Source organism: Scyliorhinus torazame, chromosome 22, assembly GCF_047496885.1.
Source record: "Scyliorhinus torazame isolate Kashiwa2021f chromosome 22, sScyTor2.1, whole genome shotgun sequence".
Lineage (NCBI taxonomy): Eukaryota > Metazoa > Chordata > Chondrichthyes > Carcharhiniformes > Scyliorhinidae > Scyliorhinus > Scyliorhinus torazame.
Genome location: NC_092728.1, coordinates 12235850 through 12251834, shown reverse-complemented (window position 1 = coordinate 12251834; position 15985 = coordinate 12235850). Strand labels below are relative to the sequence as shown.

The following is a 15985-nucleotide window of genomic DNA, read 5'->3' as shown; positions in this document are numbered from 1 at the left end:
AAGCACAGTAAGAAGTCTTCCCCATGGATTCACCTGAGGAAGGAGCAGTGCTCCAAAAGCTAGTAATTCGAAACAAACCCGTTGGGACTTTAACCTGGTGTTGTAAGACTTCTTACTTAAATGCATCAAAACCATTCACGTCAATCCCTGCTACACACTCTCCCCATTCTACGGATAAAGACGTTTCTCCTGAATTTCTTATCGGACTGGTTACCTTGCATGGATGGGTCCTCGTTTTAGGGAGTCCCAATCTGACCAACCTTTCCCCATAGTTGTAAGCTACGTTCGAAAAAAAAAGCTTCATCCCCAATCAACAGCTCCTCTCCCTCATATAATAGCAGAGATGGGACAAGCTTGCATACCCAACCTGTCCCATTCCCTTCCCCACTCACTTTGTGGTCTGAAAACTAACTCCCTCCTCCTCGTCACCCAAAAAAAAAAGGTGAATGGCACAGCACAGCTGTGCCATTTGCAAGTGAAGCCGCCCCTTTCTGTCCAATGGTTTTGCATCAGATTTTCTGGTCCCTCACTCAGGTCTCAGTGAAAATATCCAAGTACAGTCAGTGACATTCAAAGAGAAAATCTACCCATAACCCCCAAGCCTTGCACCCCCACTTCGATCCCTGTGAAATTGTGAAGGAGGAGGGTCAGAAATGCTTTTTGGGGGGGGGGGGGGGGGGGGGGGGCGGCGGCGGGAGGGCTCACCCACACTCAGTGGTCGATAGGCAACATGGTCTCTTGGCCGGCCAGTCGGGCACGTCCATTTAGACTCTGACCAGACCAAAAGGGCTCAGGTAGGATGCCAAAGGAAAATGAAACTGGGAGTTGAACACAAAACGGGATTGAGATTTTGCCCTTGGCACCTCGAAGGTCAGGGATTCGTGGGTTTCGCTGCTGGCCAAATTCCAACTTTCCGGATAGCAGCGAAATTATTAGAGCACCACCACTAGCCCGAGCTGTTTTCAATTGCTGTGAGGAGTGACACAGTTTTCAATACACTTCTTAATAACATCTCCTCATTCTTCTCTGCCAGCGCCACCATCTTCCACACCCAACTAAGTCTGGCACATTCGTGTATTTGGAAGTTTTCAGTATATATTCACTTAAATGGCTTCTTTTTATTTATTTTTTTTAAAGGCTAGCCCCTACCAGAGCAGGGCCCTGGTTTTCAAATCTTAGTGAAGTCACTGTGGAGCACGACAAACCAGTTTGCGTTCCTCTGATTTGCGCGAGAGAGAAGGAAAAAAAGGGGGAGGAAGCATTTATTTTTTAAAAGCATTTTGCTTTTTTTACCCCCCGAGACTTTGCTTCTCGGAGCGCAACAACCACCTGTAAAATAGTCTTCCCCCTTGCAACCCCCCCCACACATACAATCACACACACACGCACGCAGACACACACACACTCACGCAGACACACGCACCGCACACACGCGCGCGCGCGCGCGCCACACACCCGCGTGCACAGACACACACCCGCGTGCACAGACACACACCCGCGTGCACAGACACACACCCGCGTGCACAGACACACACCCGCGTGCACAGACACACACCCGCGTGCACAGACACACACCCGCGTGCACAGACACACACCCGCGTGCAGACACACACCCGCGTGCACAGACACACACACGCGTGCACAGACACACACGCGTGCACAGACACACACACGCGTGCACAGACACACACACGCGTGCACAGACACACACATGCGTGCACAGACACACACACGCGTGCACAGACACACACACACTCCCACAATCGCAAAGACATACACAAACAGCTTCACTCTGATGCCTCCATACCGAAGATTCGGCTTACTGTTGGCGCCCAAGATTTAGTTAACTACCACTTTGGATCAGACTTATGTTTTTGCCTGTTTACCAAATTCAAATCTACCGGCAAAATAGCTCGTACATTTCACCCTTCAAAATAAAATAAACAAATCCACTCATTTTGGAGGAATGCACAAAAAAGAGAGATTTAACATTAGAACATGAATCACACAGCTGGAATTGGAGGGGAGGGGGGGGGGGGGAGATTGAGTGAGACCCTTCATCTGAGCCAGCGAGGGTTTCAACCCTTATTTAGATGTCGCTCTGCCCGTCAGGAGTTGCCACAATTGCTTTTTGTTTCCGATTTCGCTCATCTTTTGCTGCACTTTTGCGTTTAGCATCGCATTCCTTGTCATACAACTGTTGGGCCTCGAGTGAATCGGCTTGGTGCCGACGAGGGTCGGCCCTCCACTGAAGAGATCCTCTTACCTGCAGTGGAGAACATATTGTCGAACTCGATGATCAGGTCATCCTCTCGGTCAAAGCGGACGAGTGACTCGTCGATGTCGGGGTAGTCTTCATCTAGCTCCATCTCTGATCCCTCCTCATCCTCGTCGTCCTCATCCCCTTCCTCTTCCTCGCCTTCCTCGTCGTCCTATGTAATGACACACATGCACACACACAACACAGCCCAGTAAATAGACCATTGCTTTACACCCTGGAATTGCTGCCTTTGCAGGTGAGGAGTAGAAACCCACCCTGTGCTGGCCCAAGTCACGTCGGCACTCTGCAATCTCCTGATCTCAGGGGGATATTCTGGGGGGGGGGGGGGGAACGAAGCCAGGCAGGGGGTGAATGCTACAGAAACTACTCCAGCCCAACAGGTTTCAGCATGTCTTTATGTACTACATGGGGGTCGGTTTAGCTCACTTGTCCAGACAGTTGGTCCGTGATGCAAAGCAAGGCCAACAGCGCAGGTCCAATTCACATACCGGCTGAGGTCATTCATTAAGGCCCCGCCTTCTCAACCTTGCCCCCTTGCCCGAGGTGTGCTGACCCTCAGGTTAAATCAGCACCAGTCAGTTCTCCATCTCAAAGGGGAAAACAGCGTAGGGTCATCTGGGACTATGGCGGCTTAAAACTTTCATACACTACAAAAGCTCCCTTAATTTCAGTCCTATCAACATATTCCTCTCTTATTTTCTTCCTCATGCACTGCTCTAGCTTTCCTGTAAAAAAATAAAGTCTACACGAGTCACTCAACCCCCCTCCACTTCAAGGAAAAGGGTTGTGGGAAACAGCCAAGAAGAATGGGACTAATTTTTTGGTAGGTTGATGGTTTGCAAGCACCAATTAGCGAAGAATTGGTGCCGCGTTCATCATAGTTTGACCTGATGGAGGTTTGAAGGGCTGGGCACGTCAAGCAGTGACAGGCGTGTAAAAGTTGGGCTTCCAATTTTAGTAAGAGCCCATTCAAGAATGCCGCCTGCTTGTGACATCAGTGGTGCGAGAACCAAGTCCATCTTGGTATTGGACGACTGCTGTAGCGCGTGGTCACTTGGGATAGTGGGGCAGGGAGAGGCGGGCTCGAGGCGCTTCTTCACCTGATCATCTTCATCTTCCTCCTCTTCCTCATCCTCATCCTGGCTGTCGTCATCATCCTCGTTACTTCCACTGCTATCTTCCTCTTGTGTGTGCTCCTCGTCGTCAGGGTCCAAAATGTTCATAGAATCTGTGGAAAGGAGAGCAGTGGTTAAAGGGCGCAATGGGACTTTTAGTACTGGACCCGACGTCAGGTTTAGCTGGAAGTTAACTTCACCGGACCGAAAATTAACTAACTTAACTGAAGTTGAATCTTGCAGTGCCCAATCATTCACTCAAACAGCTCAAAGCATTTTGCTTGCAATTACGTGGGTACATGCGGCAGCAATTTTGCACATCGGCAGATCTCAAAAAGCAATGAGGTGAATGATCAGTTGATTCGATTTTTCTGATGGCGATTAAGGAAGATGTTGCCCCCAGGGCACAGGGGTGGGCTCCCAACCTCCAATCACACCACAGGGGTCTTCAACATTCAACCAAGCAGTCAGATGATGCCTTGGACTGACGCCTCATTTGAAAGACAGCGAGCTCGGACAATGCAGCACACCCATTGTTCTGGAGAAGTCGGAATTAATGCCCAGGGTCCCTCACCACCCCCACTTCCTTCCCCCCTCCTCCTCCCCAACTCACTTCGGCATACCTAATCGGACACTCGGGAGGCAGCTTTAGTTATATTTTCAGGCCAATGCCTGGAACGCAATCGATTCGGGGCTTGCCAATGTGAAACTCCGAAGGTCGAGGGCCAAGAGTTGCCCTGCTGACCCCTCGTCTCACACAGGATTACACCGTTTAATCGTGCCATCACTGGCATTTTGCCGACAAGTTGATTATACAGACGCTCAGCAATCCCTCCCAGGTGCGTAGTTGTTGCATATAAGAATGGCCTTATTCTGATCCGTGTGTGTCCCTCTGCACCACCCCCCCAATCAGTAAGTGAGGCGAGCACTCAGCAAGCTAGACACCATATTCCTCAGCACCCTACGTTCAAACAGTGAAGGACAATCAACTTGCATTACCCACTCACCAGCAGACTAATGCTGCTGCAATGGGAAGCAAGCTTTATATTCAGTCTGCAGACACAGGCGTCTCTGGCAAGGCCAGCGTTTATTCCTCCATGCCCCTTCGGAAGATGATGGCTGTGTGGGGAAGGTGTTCCCTCAGAACTGTTAGATCGGGAATGCGAGGATTTTGACCCAGCGATGATGAGCCAAGGACAGAAACGTCAAGTCAAGGTGTGTTGTGCAAGGCGCGAATGGGAGAACGAGTCTGGAGGTGGTGGTGTTTGTCCTTCTAGGTAGCGGAGGTTTGGGAGGTGCTGACATTCGAGGTTATCACAACAACCAAACTGTTCCCTTTGAATGTGCCACAGTGACAGATGTAACAGGATGGCTAGAGTAAAGCTTAGTTGGCTGTGACTAACTGGGGCAAGAGGATTCCACCACTAGAGAGTTACACCCAAACCGCAACATATGCTGACCTGACAGCAACAGACCACACACACACAGAATAGAAAAAGTACTCCAATACCACCACCCACCCCTCCCCTCCCCATCTGCCTTGCGCAGTGCCTGCCCTTGTGGATTTGGGAGTTAAGCATTCGATTGGCCCCATATTCCCACCACACAGAACACATATCTACGTCTACGACAAATCCCATTGAAGTCGACTGAGCTTATTTGCTGCCGAAATTCTCCATGCCCTTTTTGTTCCCTCCAGTTTTGACTGCTCTAGTGCGCTTTTGGCTGCCTGGCCCATCTTTCAGCTCATCAGGAATTCTGCTGCCCTGCATCCTCGCACATGAGGAGTCACAAGTCACCTCCTGGGCGTGCGAACCAACAGAAGCTTGCTGACCCGGGAGCCAAATTTCTCATTCGCCTTTGTTTCAAATATCCCCGGGTGCCTTAACCACCCCAACATAGCCTCCTGCAGCCCCACAACCCCAACATAGCCTCCTCCAGCCCCACAACCCCAACATAGCCTCCTCCAGCCCCACAACCCCAACGTAGCCTCCTCCAGCCCCACAACCCCAACAAAGCCTCCTCCAGCCCCACAACCCCAACATAGCCTCCTCCAGCCCCACAACCCCAACATAGCCTCCTCCAGCCCCACAACCCCAACGTAGCCTCCTCCAGCCCCACAACCCCAACTTGGCCTCCTGCAGCCCCACAACCTCAACGTAGCCTCCTCCAGCCCCACAACCCCAACATAGCCTCCTGCAGCCCCACAACCCCAACAAAGCCTCCTGCAGCCCCACAACCCCAACATAGCCTCCTGCAGCCCCACAACCCCAACATACCCTCCTGCAGCCCCACAACCCCAACATAGCCTCCTGCAGCCCCACAACCCCAACATAGCCTCCTGCAGCCCCACAACCCCAACATAGCCTCCTGCAGCCCCACAACCCCAACGTAGCCTCCTCCAGCCCCACAACCCCAACATAGCCTCCTCCAGCCCCACAACCCCAACATAGCCTCCTGCAGCCCCACAGCCCCAACATAGCCTCCTCCAGCCCCACAACCCCAACGTAGCCTCCTCCAGCCCCACAACCCCAACGTAGCCTCCTGCAGCCCCACAACCCCAACGTAGCCTCCTCCAGCCCCACAACCCCAACATAGCCTCCTCCAGCCCCACAACCCCAACGTAGCCTCCTCCAGCCCCACAACCCCAACATAGCCTCCTCCAGCCCCAACATAGCCTCCTCCAGCCCCACAAGCCCAACATAGCCTCCTCCAGCCCCACAACCCCAACATAGCATCCTCCAGCCCCACAGCCCCAACATAGCCTCCTCCAGCCCCACAGAGCTCTCTGCTGATGTAGCTTCAGCCATTTAGGCTCCAAGCTCGGGAAATTTATTTCCCGGGTCCTTCTGATCTCCTGCCCCAATATCTCACGTGGTCAGTGCTCCTGAGAGAGCAAAACTTAAGAAAACAGACCTTTGCTCTGCTATTAACACATTCTGCTATCTTGCCTTCATGCCTCTGTCAGCACCTTCACAGCAAAGCAGTGCCATTTGCGAGTGAAGCCGGCCCTTTCTAATGGACACCCCCGCCACACACACACACACACACACACACACACACAACACTAACACACGGAAGGACAATCAGGAAAAGTTTGGACATTGAAACCTTCACCCTTGGGAGGAGGAAAACTTTAATTCTTTCAGTTTAAGAAGGGTCTCTTTTACCTTAACACATCACCATAATGAGAGAACTGGGACAGCGAGTACAACATCCCAAATTTTCCCCCTTCTATTCCCTCCGTCCGACCACACTTTCTGAAAAACTGGCGTCCATGTAAAACAAAGGAGCACGGTCAAGGTGCCCAAAACTTTACAGATTTGTCCCTCGCCGTCTATTGATCCCATTTCCTACCACGTGCCCGCCTGACTACAAAATGGAGGGGCGAAGGTGGAGCGGACAGATGGAGTGAGGGGAATTGTGACTGCGGATGTAACAGCTATTGGAGAGGCGGATGAGCATGGGAGGGCGAGGAGAGGAGGGGAAGAGGGCAGGCTGGTGGGACGGGGAAGAAGGGAAGGGTTTAAATGAGAGTGGAGGGGGTGATGGGAGGGGAATGATCAGATACAACTCCTTTACCGTCCCGAAGCTTTGTGCAGTGCCCATTGATCGCATGCTGCACAAACGTAGCTATTTTGAACTTTTCTTTTTAAAAGGATTGATGACGATGCAGGATTGGTAGTTAAGGGCTCTCCTTCTGCACAGCAGTAAAGACAGTTTTCTTTTCTTTTTTGTTGTACCTTCTCGGTTAGCCTGCAGAGTGGGTGCCTGACTGAGATTTGAGGGAGCCTCATCCATCAACACATCCTCCTGGGACTCATCCTCAGTACTTCTGCAAGCTGTAGCGCCAGAGGAAGGAAATAAAATACAAAGAAAAAGTGAATGCAAGCCCACGACAGTGCATTCTACATTTTCCACAACATACCATCGTCTTTGGTACTTGATATTTGGAATTTTCACATCCACATTATTTTCACTCAGCAGATTTGATCTTTGATTTTTTTTTTTTCTCCTCTTATTAGTGTTGAATGGCAGTATGGTGGGGAGGGCACTTTTACTCCCGAGTCCAATGGGCACACTTTGAGCAGAGTGTGTGTCATTGGGATTTGGCCCCATTTAAGTACTTTTTAGATCGCAAGAACTTCCTAAGGAACAGGAATCAACTGGGTTTTTTTTTTTAAAACCAATTTTGTTAGCCAGTGCCCATCAGTTTAACTTCCAATGCCCGCCAGTTTTCTCAACTCTCAATGCCACGAGATGGCAAAAAGCAGGGCAGGGAAAGGCTCTCAATCGTTGCTTTTTTTTGGTGACATTGCCTGATTGTTCGCCACTGCCCGTTTAAAGCCTTCTGCAAGTACGATACTGGAACAAGTCAGGTGTTAATAACCTGCCATCATAGGTAGGAGCCACCCCACAAGGGCGCAACAAGTAACTAAAAGTATCTCATCTCCCGAATCTCTGGAAACCGAACCTGAGCCACGCCTCACTCTCTCCGTGTGGGACAAGGAATACGGAGGTGGGGGGGGGGGGGAGAAGGGCGAGGGGTGGGAGAGAGAGAGAAAGGGGGGGGGAAGAAAGAGAACAAAGATGGGGGCAGGGATGGGTGAGAGGTGGCAAAACTGGAATGAACTGCCTCCAAGCTGCTGGTTCCAGGCTATTGGCGGAGGTACGAGAGCAGGCTTTTGGGGAAGGTGCACGGCAACTAAAGAGGATCAGGCAGACTAAGCGAGAGGGGGGGGGAAAAAATTACTTGCACAACTCCACAACACATGCACGCAAACACGCACACACCAGTGAAAAATCACTGGGGTTTTGGAAGAAGCTAACCATTCATCTTTTTCACAGTGGATGTGTTACAAACCACCTCAGCAACATTCTGCAAGGCAAACAGTCTTCTCGCTCCAGCGTCCTTTGTATGCCTGAATGCAGGATATGGAAGATGTGCCCTGCATTTTATTTTATACATAAAGTTACATAAACATTGCACCATTCTCACCCAACCCCCTCCCTCCCTCAAGAACAAGATCTTGTTGTAAGAGCAGCACGGTGGCACGGTGGTTAGCACTGCTACCTCATGGCACCGACGTCCCAGGTTCGAATCCCAGCCAGCTCTGGGTCACTGTCCATGTGGAGTTTGCACATTCTCCCCGTTTCTGCGTGGGTTTCGCCCCCACAAACCAAAGATGTGCAGGGTAGGTGGATTGGCCACGCTAAATTGCCCCTTAATTGGGAAAAAAAATTATTGGGTACTCTAAATTTTTTTTATTTATTTTTTTTTAAAAAGATCTTGTCGCAAAATCCACCAATTTCTCTCAAGAGAAATTTTCTTCTCCAGCTTGGGAACCACGCATCTCCAAACGGTCCCTGTCAATGTCACGGCCCGGTGAGGAACAAGCAGGGCCTTTGTGATGGCCACCCTCCCAGTTTCTCTTCTCCCCTCTCTCCCTGCCCCTCTTAAATACGTGGTGCAGAGAGTAAAGGTAAGCCACCAGTGGCAACCACCCTCTGCCAACTCTTCCAGGGTGCCCCATTCAGCTTCCTTACGGCGCCCGAACGTCACCTGTAATACCTGCTCAAAATTAGAGGAGCCGTACGACGGCAAGCTAAGTGGGTGGTATGGGGCCGGGACGTGGAACGTCTTCAACACGTCAATCTGGTTTTGTTCCAGGTGCTGACTAGTCTGCTGTGTCCCTTTTTCCTGTCTTATGCCTTTGTACCCCAGGGGAAAATGAAGGGACGGTCAGCCGTTTGCCCGCGCATTCCAACGCCTTCATGACTACTGGGCCTTCGGATTTGAGCTTTTAACCCCTTAGTCTACCCTCTGAAGTTATTGATTAAGACCCTAAAAATCAAATGCAATCGCTACGTGGCATAAACCATGAGATAAAGGCAGTAGCTCCTCCCTTGCCTTGACAAGAAATACACGACTCTTCCTCCACCCTCATCAAAAAAGACCTCTATGCACGTCTTCCGTTCCTTGCACAATGCCTCGTTAAAGTGCACTGAAAATTTCACCATTTTGTTTTTGGAAAACAAAGACTTAATAATTTCTGTTTAAATCCAAAACTTTACGATTAATGGTTTTGACCCCGCTTGAACTTTTTGACCCCCCAAATCAGAGGCGAGGGAAGAGAGGAAACAATGTGGTGCAGCCAGCATCCCCCGGAATAGCGGAGTAAATGGAGGGTGCCCTAAGCGCACTCCGAACTGCGGCCGCCCTCCAGGACCAGGCGACGTGTACAGCTTACCGATAATCGTGCTGCTCACGGTCTCCACGTCTCGTTCCAACAGCTCGTCAATCAGGTCCTCCAGCTCATTCTCAACCTGGGAAGTACAACGACAAGGGGCTTCAGAAAGGAATGGAACGGAACGGGGGGGGGGGGGGGGGTGCTGCTCGCGCAAAGCCTGACAAAACCCATCCGCCAACACACTGCAACAGCCACACTTTGTACTCTCAGGAGGCTTGAAAGAGGGCAGCTACCTGCATCTCCTGGGCATTTAGGACTTCGGACTGCCCGGTTATCACTACCGTGTCCGCTTCCGTCTCCCCATCCATAATATCATTGTCCACCACACCTGTCGGGGCGTGGCCTTCCTGTGCCTCAGCCTCTCCGGTCTCACCTGTGCAATTGATGGAGGAAAAACATTTATTTTTTAAAATTCCACCGTTCAATTAGATCACGGTTGATCCGCATCCTAAATCAATCCACCCACCTTGGATCTACAACCCTTTTTTTTTTTCAATTTAGAGTACCCAGTTCATTTTTTTTTCCAATTAAGGGGCAATTTCGCCTGGCCAATCCACCTACCCTGCACATCTTTGGGTTGTGGGGGTGAAACCCACGCAAACACGGGGAGAATGTGCAAACTCCACACGGACAGTGACCCAGAGCCAGGATCGAACTTGGGACCTCGACGCGGTGGGGCATCAGGGCTAACCCACTGCGCTGCCCGGTTCCACAACTCTTAATCCCCTTGCCTCTTAGCTCTGAAATTTTCAATGGCCCAAAGGCCTGAAGAGTTTGGAGTTGAAGAGAGTTCCAGATTACCACTTCCCTTCCCATGAACAACCGCTTCCTGACATCACCCCTCAACGGGTCGTGCTCTAATTTCAAGGCAATTGCCCCCTTGTTCTACAGGATATAAAGTCTCTCCACCATATTCACATCTTAAACCCATTAATTTTCTGTGCATCAGTCACCTAGGCCCCAGATGCTGGAATTCGCTCTCTCTCTCCTTCAACCTGCTCCTGAAAACCTACCTCTTTGAATGAGCTTCGGATCGCTTGCCCCAGTATCTCACGGCACAATGTCAAGATTTGTTGAGTATCCCTCCTCTGAAGCACTTGGGCATGTTTTGCGTTAATGGGGCTATGCAAATGCAATTTTCTGTTGACCGGGTTACCGGTGAGAGCAGTGCTTACCAGTGTCTGGCTGGTTGCCGTTCGCATCGCCGCTCGTTATATGCGTGTCTTGCTCCGATTTGTTCTTGTTTGAAGTGTTCTTGCTGCTGAAGAGGCTGCTAGGTTGGTTGACAATGCGAGAAAGTGTCTCTAAAGGCTTCAATGCAGCATTCACTGTGTTTGCCATGTTGGGACTTAAAAAAAACCCAACAAAGTTAAGTTGATTAATTATTCCTGCCACAAAAAAAAAATCACCAGGACAGCACTACATTTCTCTACATGAAGATGTCCCCACAGTAATCCTGAACTGATACCGTACAGAAACATGCAAATGAGCCTTAAGTCTACGCTGGTTTTTGTGTTCCATATAAACCACATTGCTCATTCCACCTCTCTTCCCCTCTTAAATGCACCTATTCACCTCGAGCACTCCCTGTGGGAGCGAGTTCCACATTCTCACCACTCTCTGCGTAATGACGTTTCCCTTGAATTCCCGATTGGATTGATGAGTGACCGTCTGAGGCGGAGAGCTCCGAGGCTCTCCTGTCACTCACGAGCCAAAACACTTTGTCTACCCCATCAAAGCTCCTCCTAATTTTCAAAACCTCAGTGAGGTCGCCCCGTCTACAGAGACAAACCTCAGGCTCATCAGTCTTTCCAGACAGGTAGAATCATGCATTCTTCAGCGCATCGCACACCGAACCAGCAGAATCAACCTGCTAGCTGTTCATCTGGATGTTAAATTTAGCTGACTTTAATTGTTATTCCTTCACCCCCAGCCTTGTTCCCAACCAGAATCTCATCCAGATTTACTCTGTATCTAACCCCGTGCTGTACCTGTCCTGGGAGTGTTTGATGGGCAGTGTAGAGGGAGATTTACTCTGTATCTAACCCCGTGCTGTACCTGTCCTGGGAGTGTTTGATGGGGACAGTGTAGAGGGAGTTTTACTCTGTATCTAACCCCGTGCTCTACCTGTCCTGGGAGTGTTTGATGGGGACAGTGTAGAGGGAGCTTTACTCTGTATCTAACCCCGTGCTGTACCTGTCCTGGTGGTGTTTGATGGGGACAGTGTAGAGGGAGATTTACTCTGTATCTAACCCAGTGTTGTACCTGTCGTGGGAGTGTTAAGGGCATTCAAATGGTCATTGGATAGACATATGGACGATAAGGGAATAGTTTAGATGGGCTTTAGAGTGGTTTCATAGGTCGGCGCAACATCGAGGGCCGAAGGGCCTGTACTGCGCTATGTTCTATGTTCTATGTTATGGGTGCCCTAAATAGTGTGAGAGTCTCACCCAGCACTGGCGTCCCGAGACTGGAGCTTAGAACCACATGATCAGTTAGAGTCCGGAGAACAAAGAGCAAGTCGGCAATTGCTTGCTATTGGGGAACAGCTGAAGTTGCAAACATGCATCAATAGGGAAACAGTACTCAACAAACTATTGGGATTAAAGGTAGACTGGTCCCCAGGCCAGATGGCCTATATGGAGTATTAAAGGAAGTGGCAGCAGAGATAGTGGCTCCATTGATTATAATATTTGGCAGCACAGTGGTTATCACTTTTGCTTCACAGTGCCAGGGTCCCAGGTTCGATTCCCGGCCTCGGGTCACTGTCTGTGGAGAATCTGCACCTTCTCCCAGTATCTGCGTGGGTTTCCTCCGGGTGCTCCGGTTTCCTCCAGAGTGTCCCGAAAGACGTGCTGTTAGGTAAATTGGACATTCTGAATTCTCCCTCTGTGTACCCGAACAAGCGCTGTAGTGTGGCGACATGGGGGTTTTCGCATAACTTCATTGCAGTGTTAATGTAAGCGTACTTGTGACACTAATAAAGAGTATTATAAAAATATTCCAAAATTCCCTGGACATGGGAAAGGTTCCTGTGGATTGGGAATATGATAATGTAACGCCCCTATTCAAAAAGGGAGAGAGGCAGAATGTGGGAAATTACAGACCAGTTAGTTTAACATCTGTTGTTGGGAAATTGTTAGAATCCATTATTAAGGAAGTAGTATCAGGAAATTTGGAAAGTCAGAACGCAATCCATCAGAGTCAGCATGGTCTTATGAAGGGTAAATCATGTTTGACTAATTTGCTAGGGTTTGTTGAAGATGTAACAAGCAAAGTGGATAATGGGGATCATGTAGATGTAGTATATCTGGACTTCCGGAAGGCGTTGGACAAGATGCCCCACAAAAGGCTAATTCACAAGGTTAGAGGGCAGCATGGTGGCACAGTGGTTAGCACTGCTGCCTGCGACACGGAGGACCTGGGTTCGAATCCCGGCCCTGGGTCACTGTCCTTTTAGAGTTTGCACATTCTCCCCGTGTCTGCGTGGGTTTCATCCCCACAACCCAAAGGCTAGGTGGATTGGCCACGCTAAATTGCCCCGTAATAGGAGAAAAAAAAAATTGGGTACTCTAAATTTTAAAAAAATATGCAAGGTTAGATCGCATAGGCTTAAGGGTGATTTATTAACTTGGATAGAAGACTGGCTGACGGACAGAAGGCAGAGAGTCTGGATAAATGGGTCTTTTTCTGGATGGCAAGATGCAACTAGTGGGGTGCCACAGGGTTCAGTCCTTGGTCCCCAGCTACTTACAATCTATATTAATGACTTAGATACAGGGATAGAAGGTTCTATAGCCAAATTTGCAACTGACACAAAAATAGGTGGGACAATGAGGAAATAGGAACCTTACAAATAGATATAGATAGGTTAGGAGAGTGGGCCAAAATGTGGCAGATGGAGTTTAACGTGGATAAATGTGAGGTCGGAATAATGGAAAGGCAACTTATTATCTAACTGGGGAGAGACTTTGGGGGACTCTGGTGCAGAGGGATCTGGGAGTCCGAGTGCATGAGTCACAGAAAACGAGCATGCAGGTGCAGCAGATAATATAGAAAACAAATGGAATGTTGGCATTTATAGCTAAAGGAATAAGGAAGTATTATTGCAACTGTCCAAGGCATTGGTGAGACCACACCGGAGTATGGTGCACAGTTTTGGTCTCCTTATTTGAGGAAAGATGTAGTGACATTGGAGGCAGTTCAGAGGAGGTTCACTGGATTGATTCCAGAGATGAGGGATGTGCCATATGAAGAGAGATTGAGCAGTTTAGGTATATACTCTCTAGAGATTAGAAGAATGAGACATCATCAAATTGAGGTATACGAGATGATAAAAGGTCTGGATAAAGTAGACATAGAGCGGATGCTTCCTCGTGTGCGGCATTCTAGAACGAGGGGTCATAGTCTCAGGTTAAGATGTAGCAAATTTAAAACAGAGATGAGAAAAACGACTTCTCCCAAAGGGTCGTGAGTCTGCGGAATTTTCTACCTGTGTGTGGCGGATACTGGGGCAGTGAATAAATTTAAGGAAGAATTAGGTATATTTTTAATTAGTAATTAGAGGGGTTGTGGAGAACGGGCAGGACAGTGGAGTTGAGGCCAGGATTGTACTGAAAGGTGGAGCAGGCTCGAGGCGCTAAATTGCTTACTCCTGCTCCTAGTTCTTATGTTCTACAAAAGAACTACTCTGTCTAATTCCACTTGCCAGGTCTTGGGTCTGTAGCCCGCCAGGTTTTTAAATTTTTTTTATTATTCGTTCATGGGACGAGCGTTGAAGGCTGGGCCAGCATTTATTGCCCATCCCTAATTGCCCTTTAGGGGTAGTTAAGAGTCAACCATATTGCTGTGGGTCTGGAGTCACATATGGGCCAAGCTAAGTAAGGATGGCAGCTTTTCTTCCATAAAGGACATTAGTGAACCAGGTGGGCTTTTGCGACAGTGGTTTCATGGTCATTATTAGACTTTTTAACTCCAGATTTTTACTGAATTCAAATTCCACCATCTGCAGGATTTGAACCTGGGACCCCAGAGCATTACCCTGGGTCTCTGGATTACTAGTCCAGTGACAATACCACTGCGCCACATCCTCCCCAAGGCACCTCAAGCACAAATCTGTTCTTGATTAATATGGGATTTCTTGATTAATAAGGGGCTCAAGTGATGGGGAGAATGGGGATGAACATAGAACATTACAGCGCAGTGCAGGCCCTTCGGCCCTCGATGTTGCGCCGACCTGTGAAACCACTCTAAAGCCCATCTACACTATTCCCTTATCGTCCAGATGTTTATCCAATGACCATTTGAATGCCCTTAGTATTGGCGAGTCCACTACTGTTGCAGGCAGGGCATTCTACGCCCTTACTACTCTCTGAGTAAAGAACCTACCTCTGACATCTGACCTATATCTATCTCCCCTCAATTTAAAGCTATGTCCCCTCGTGCTAGACATCACCATCCGAGGAATATATCATCCCTGAATGGCCTAATTCTGCTCTGATATCTTATGGTCTAAAGCTTTGCCAAAATCTAAACGCTTCCAATGAGATGATCACCATGCTGACACGAGGACGAGCAGCTATCTTACCTGGACAAGTCGAGACTGTGTGGCACTCGGGCCAGGTCATTCACCAGCCCCTTCTTCAGGAAGAGCCGGATAATGTTGTTCATGCCGTTGTGCTGCGTTTTGACAGCGTTGCTGCTGTAGAAACTGGAGGTAGATGGGCAGGACTCCATAATGGTGCTAATGATGCACATCACTGCCTGCAGCCTACGGGAAGGGTCATAGAGAACAAGATTAACATTCTGGCCGTCAAACCATCGGTCCGGACTGTGAGCAAACATGTCAAGAAGTCAACATCAGTCATTTTACCATGCTGTGAATTATAACCTTGCGGGGTTGCGTGTTGCACGGGCACATTTGCGGCAGACTTTGGAAACTCAATACGCTGAACGGAAACTTTAAAAACGGAACCTACAGGATCCTTTTGCTTCGGTAGTTACCTGGCATGTTTCTCGGTGCTCTCCACCATAGCCAGCGCTCTGCTGAGGGCTGCTTTGACCTCATTGACCAACGCAGCCTGAGCCTCGGTGCTCTGTGTCGCTGCTGCCAAACTAGCCAGGAAGAGCCTAGCCAGTGCTGGCGTGTCCTTGTCCCCCACGTTCTGGGTCTGGGGCAAGAGGTGGTCCAGGACGAACGCCAGGACACTGCAATCCTGCACCAGGAGGGAGGGACGAGAGAGAGCAAAACAGAGGGAGAGAGAGAAAGAGAGTCTGAATTAGCACCCTGATGCACACACAGTAAACAGGCACTCACTCACCACAACCACCTCTGAGCC

General features: G+C 49.4%; 1 protein-coding gene across 9 annotated transcripts in view; it reads right to left on the bottom strand.

Moving 5' to 3' along the window:
• The window catches only part of huwe1 (HECT, UBA and WWE domain containing E3 ubiquitin protein ligase 1), a 262886-nt gene that overhangs the window by 170775 nt on the left and 76126 nt on the right, over positions 1-15985 (bottom strand). For 8 of the 9 annotated variants that reach the window (XM_072487894.1, XM_072487901.1, XM_072487897.1 and 5 more), the window contains exons 37-44: positions 15651-15862; positions 15235-15417; positions 10823-10995; positions 9881-10020; positions 9648-9723; positions 7140-7238; positions 3382-3509; positions 2267-2432 (exon numbers count right to left, since the gene is read on the bottom strand). In XM_072487894.1, coding sequence (XP_072343995.1) covers positions 2267-2432; positions 3382-3509; positions 7140-7238; positions 9648-9723; positions 9881-10020; positions 10823-10995; positions 15235-15417; positions 15651-15862 — 1177 coding nt within the window. The remainder of the gene's footprint in view (positions 1-2266; positions 2433-3381; positions 3510-7139; positions 7239-9647; positions 9724-9880; positions 10021-10822; positions 10996-15234; positions 15418-15650; positions 15863-15985) is intronic. The other variant, XM_072487903.1, reaches the window with a different exon arrangement.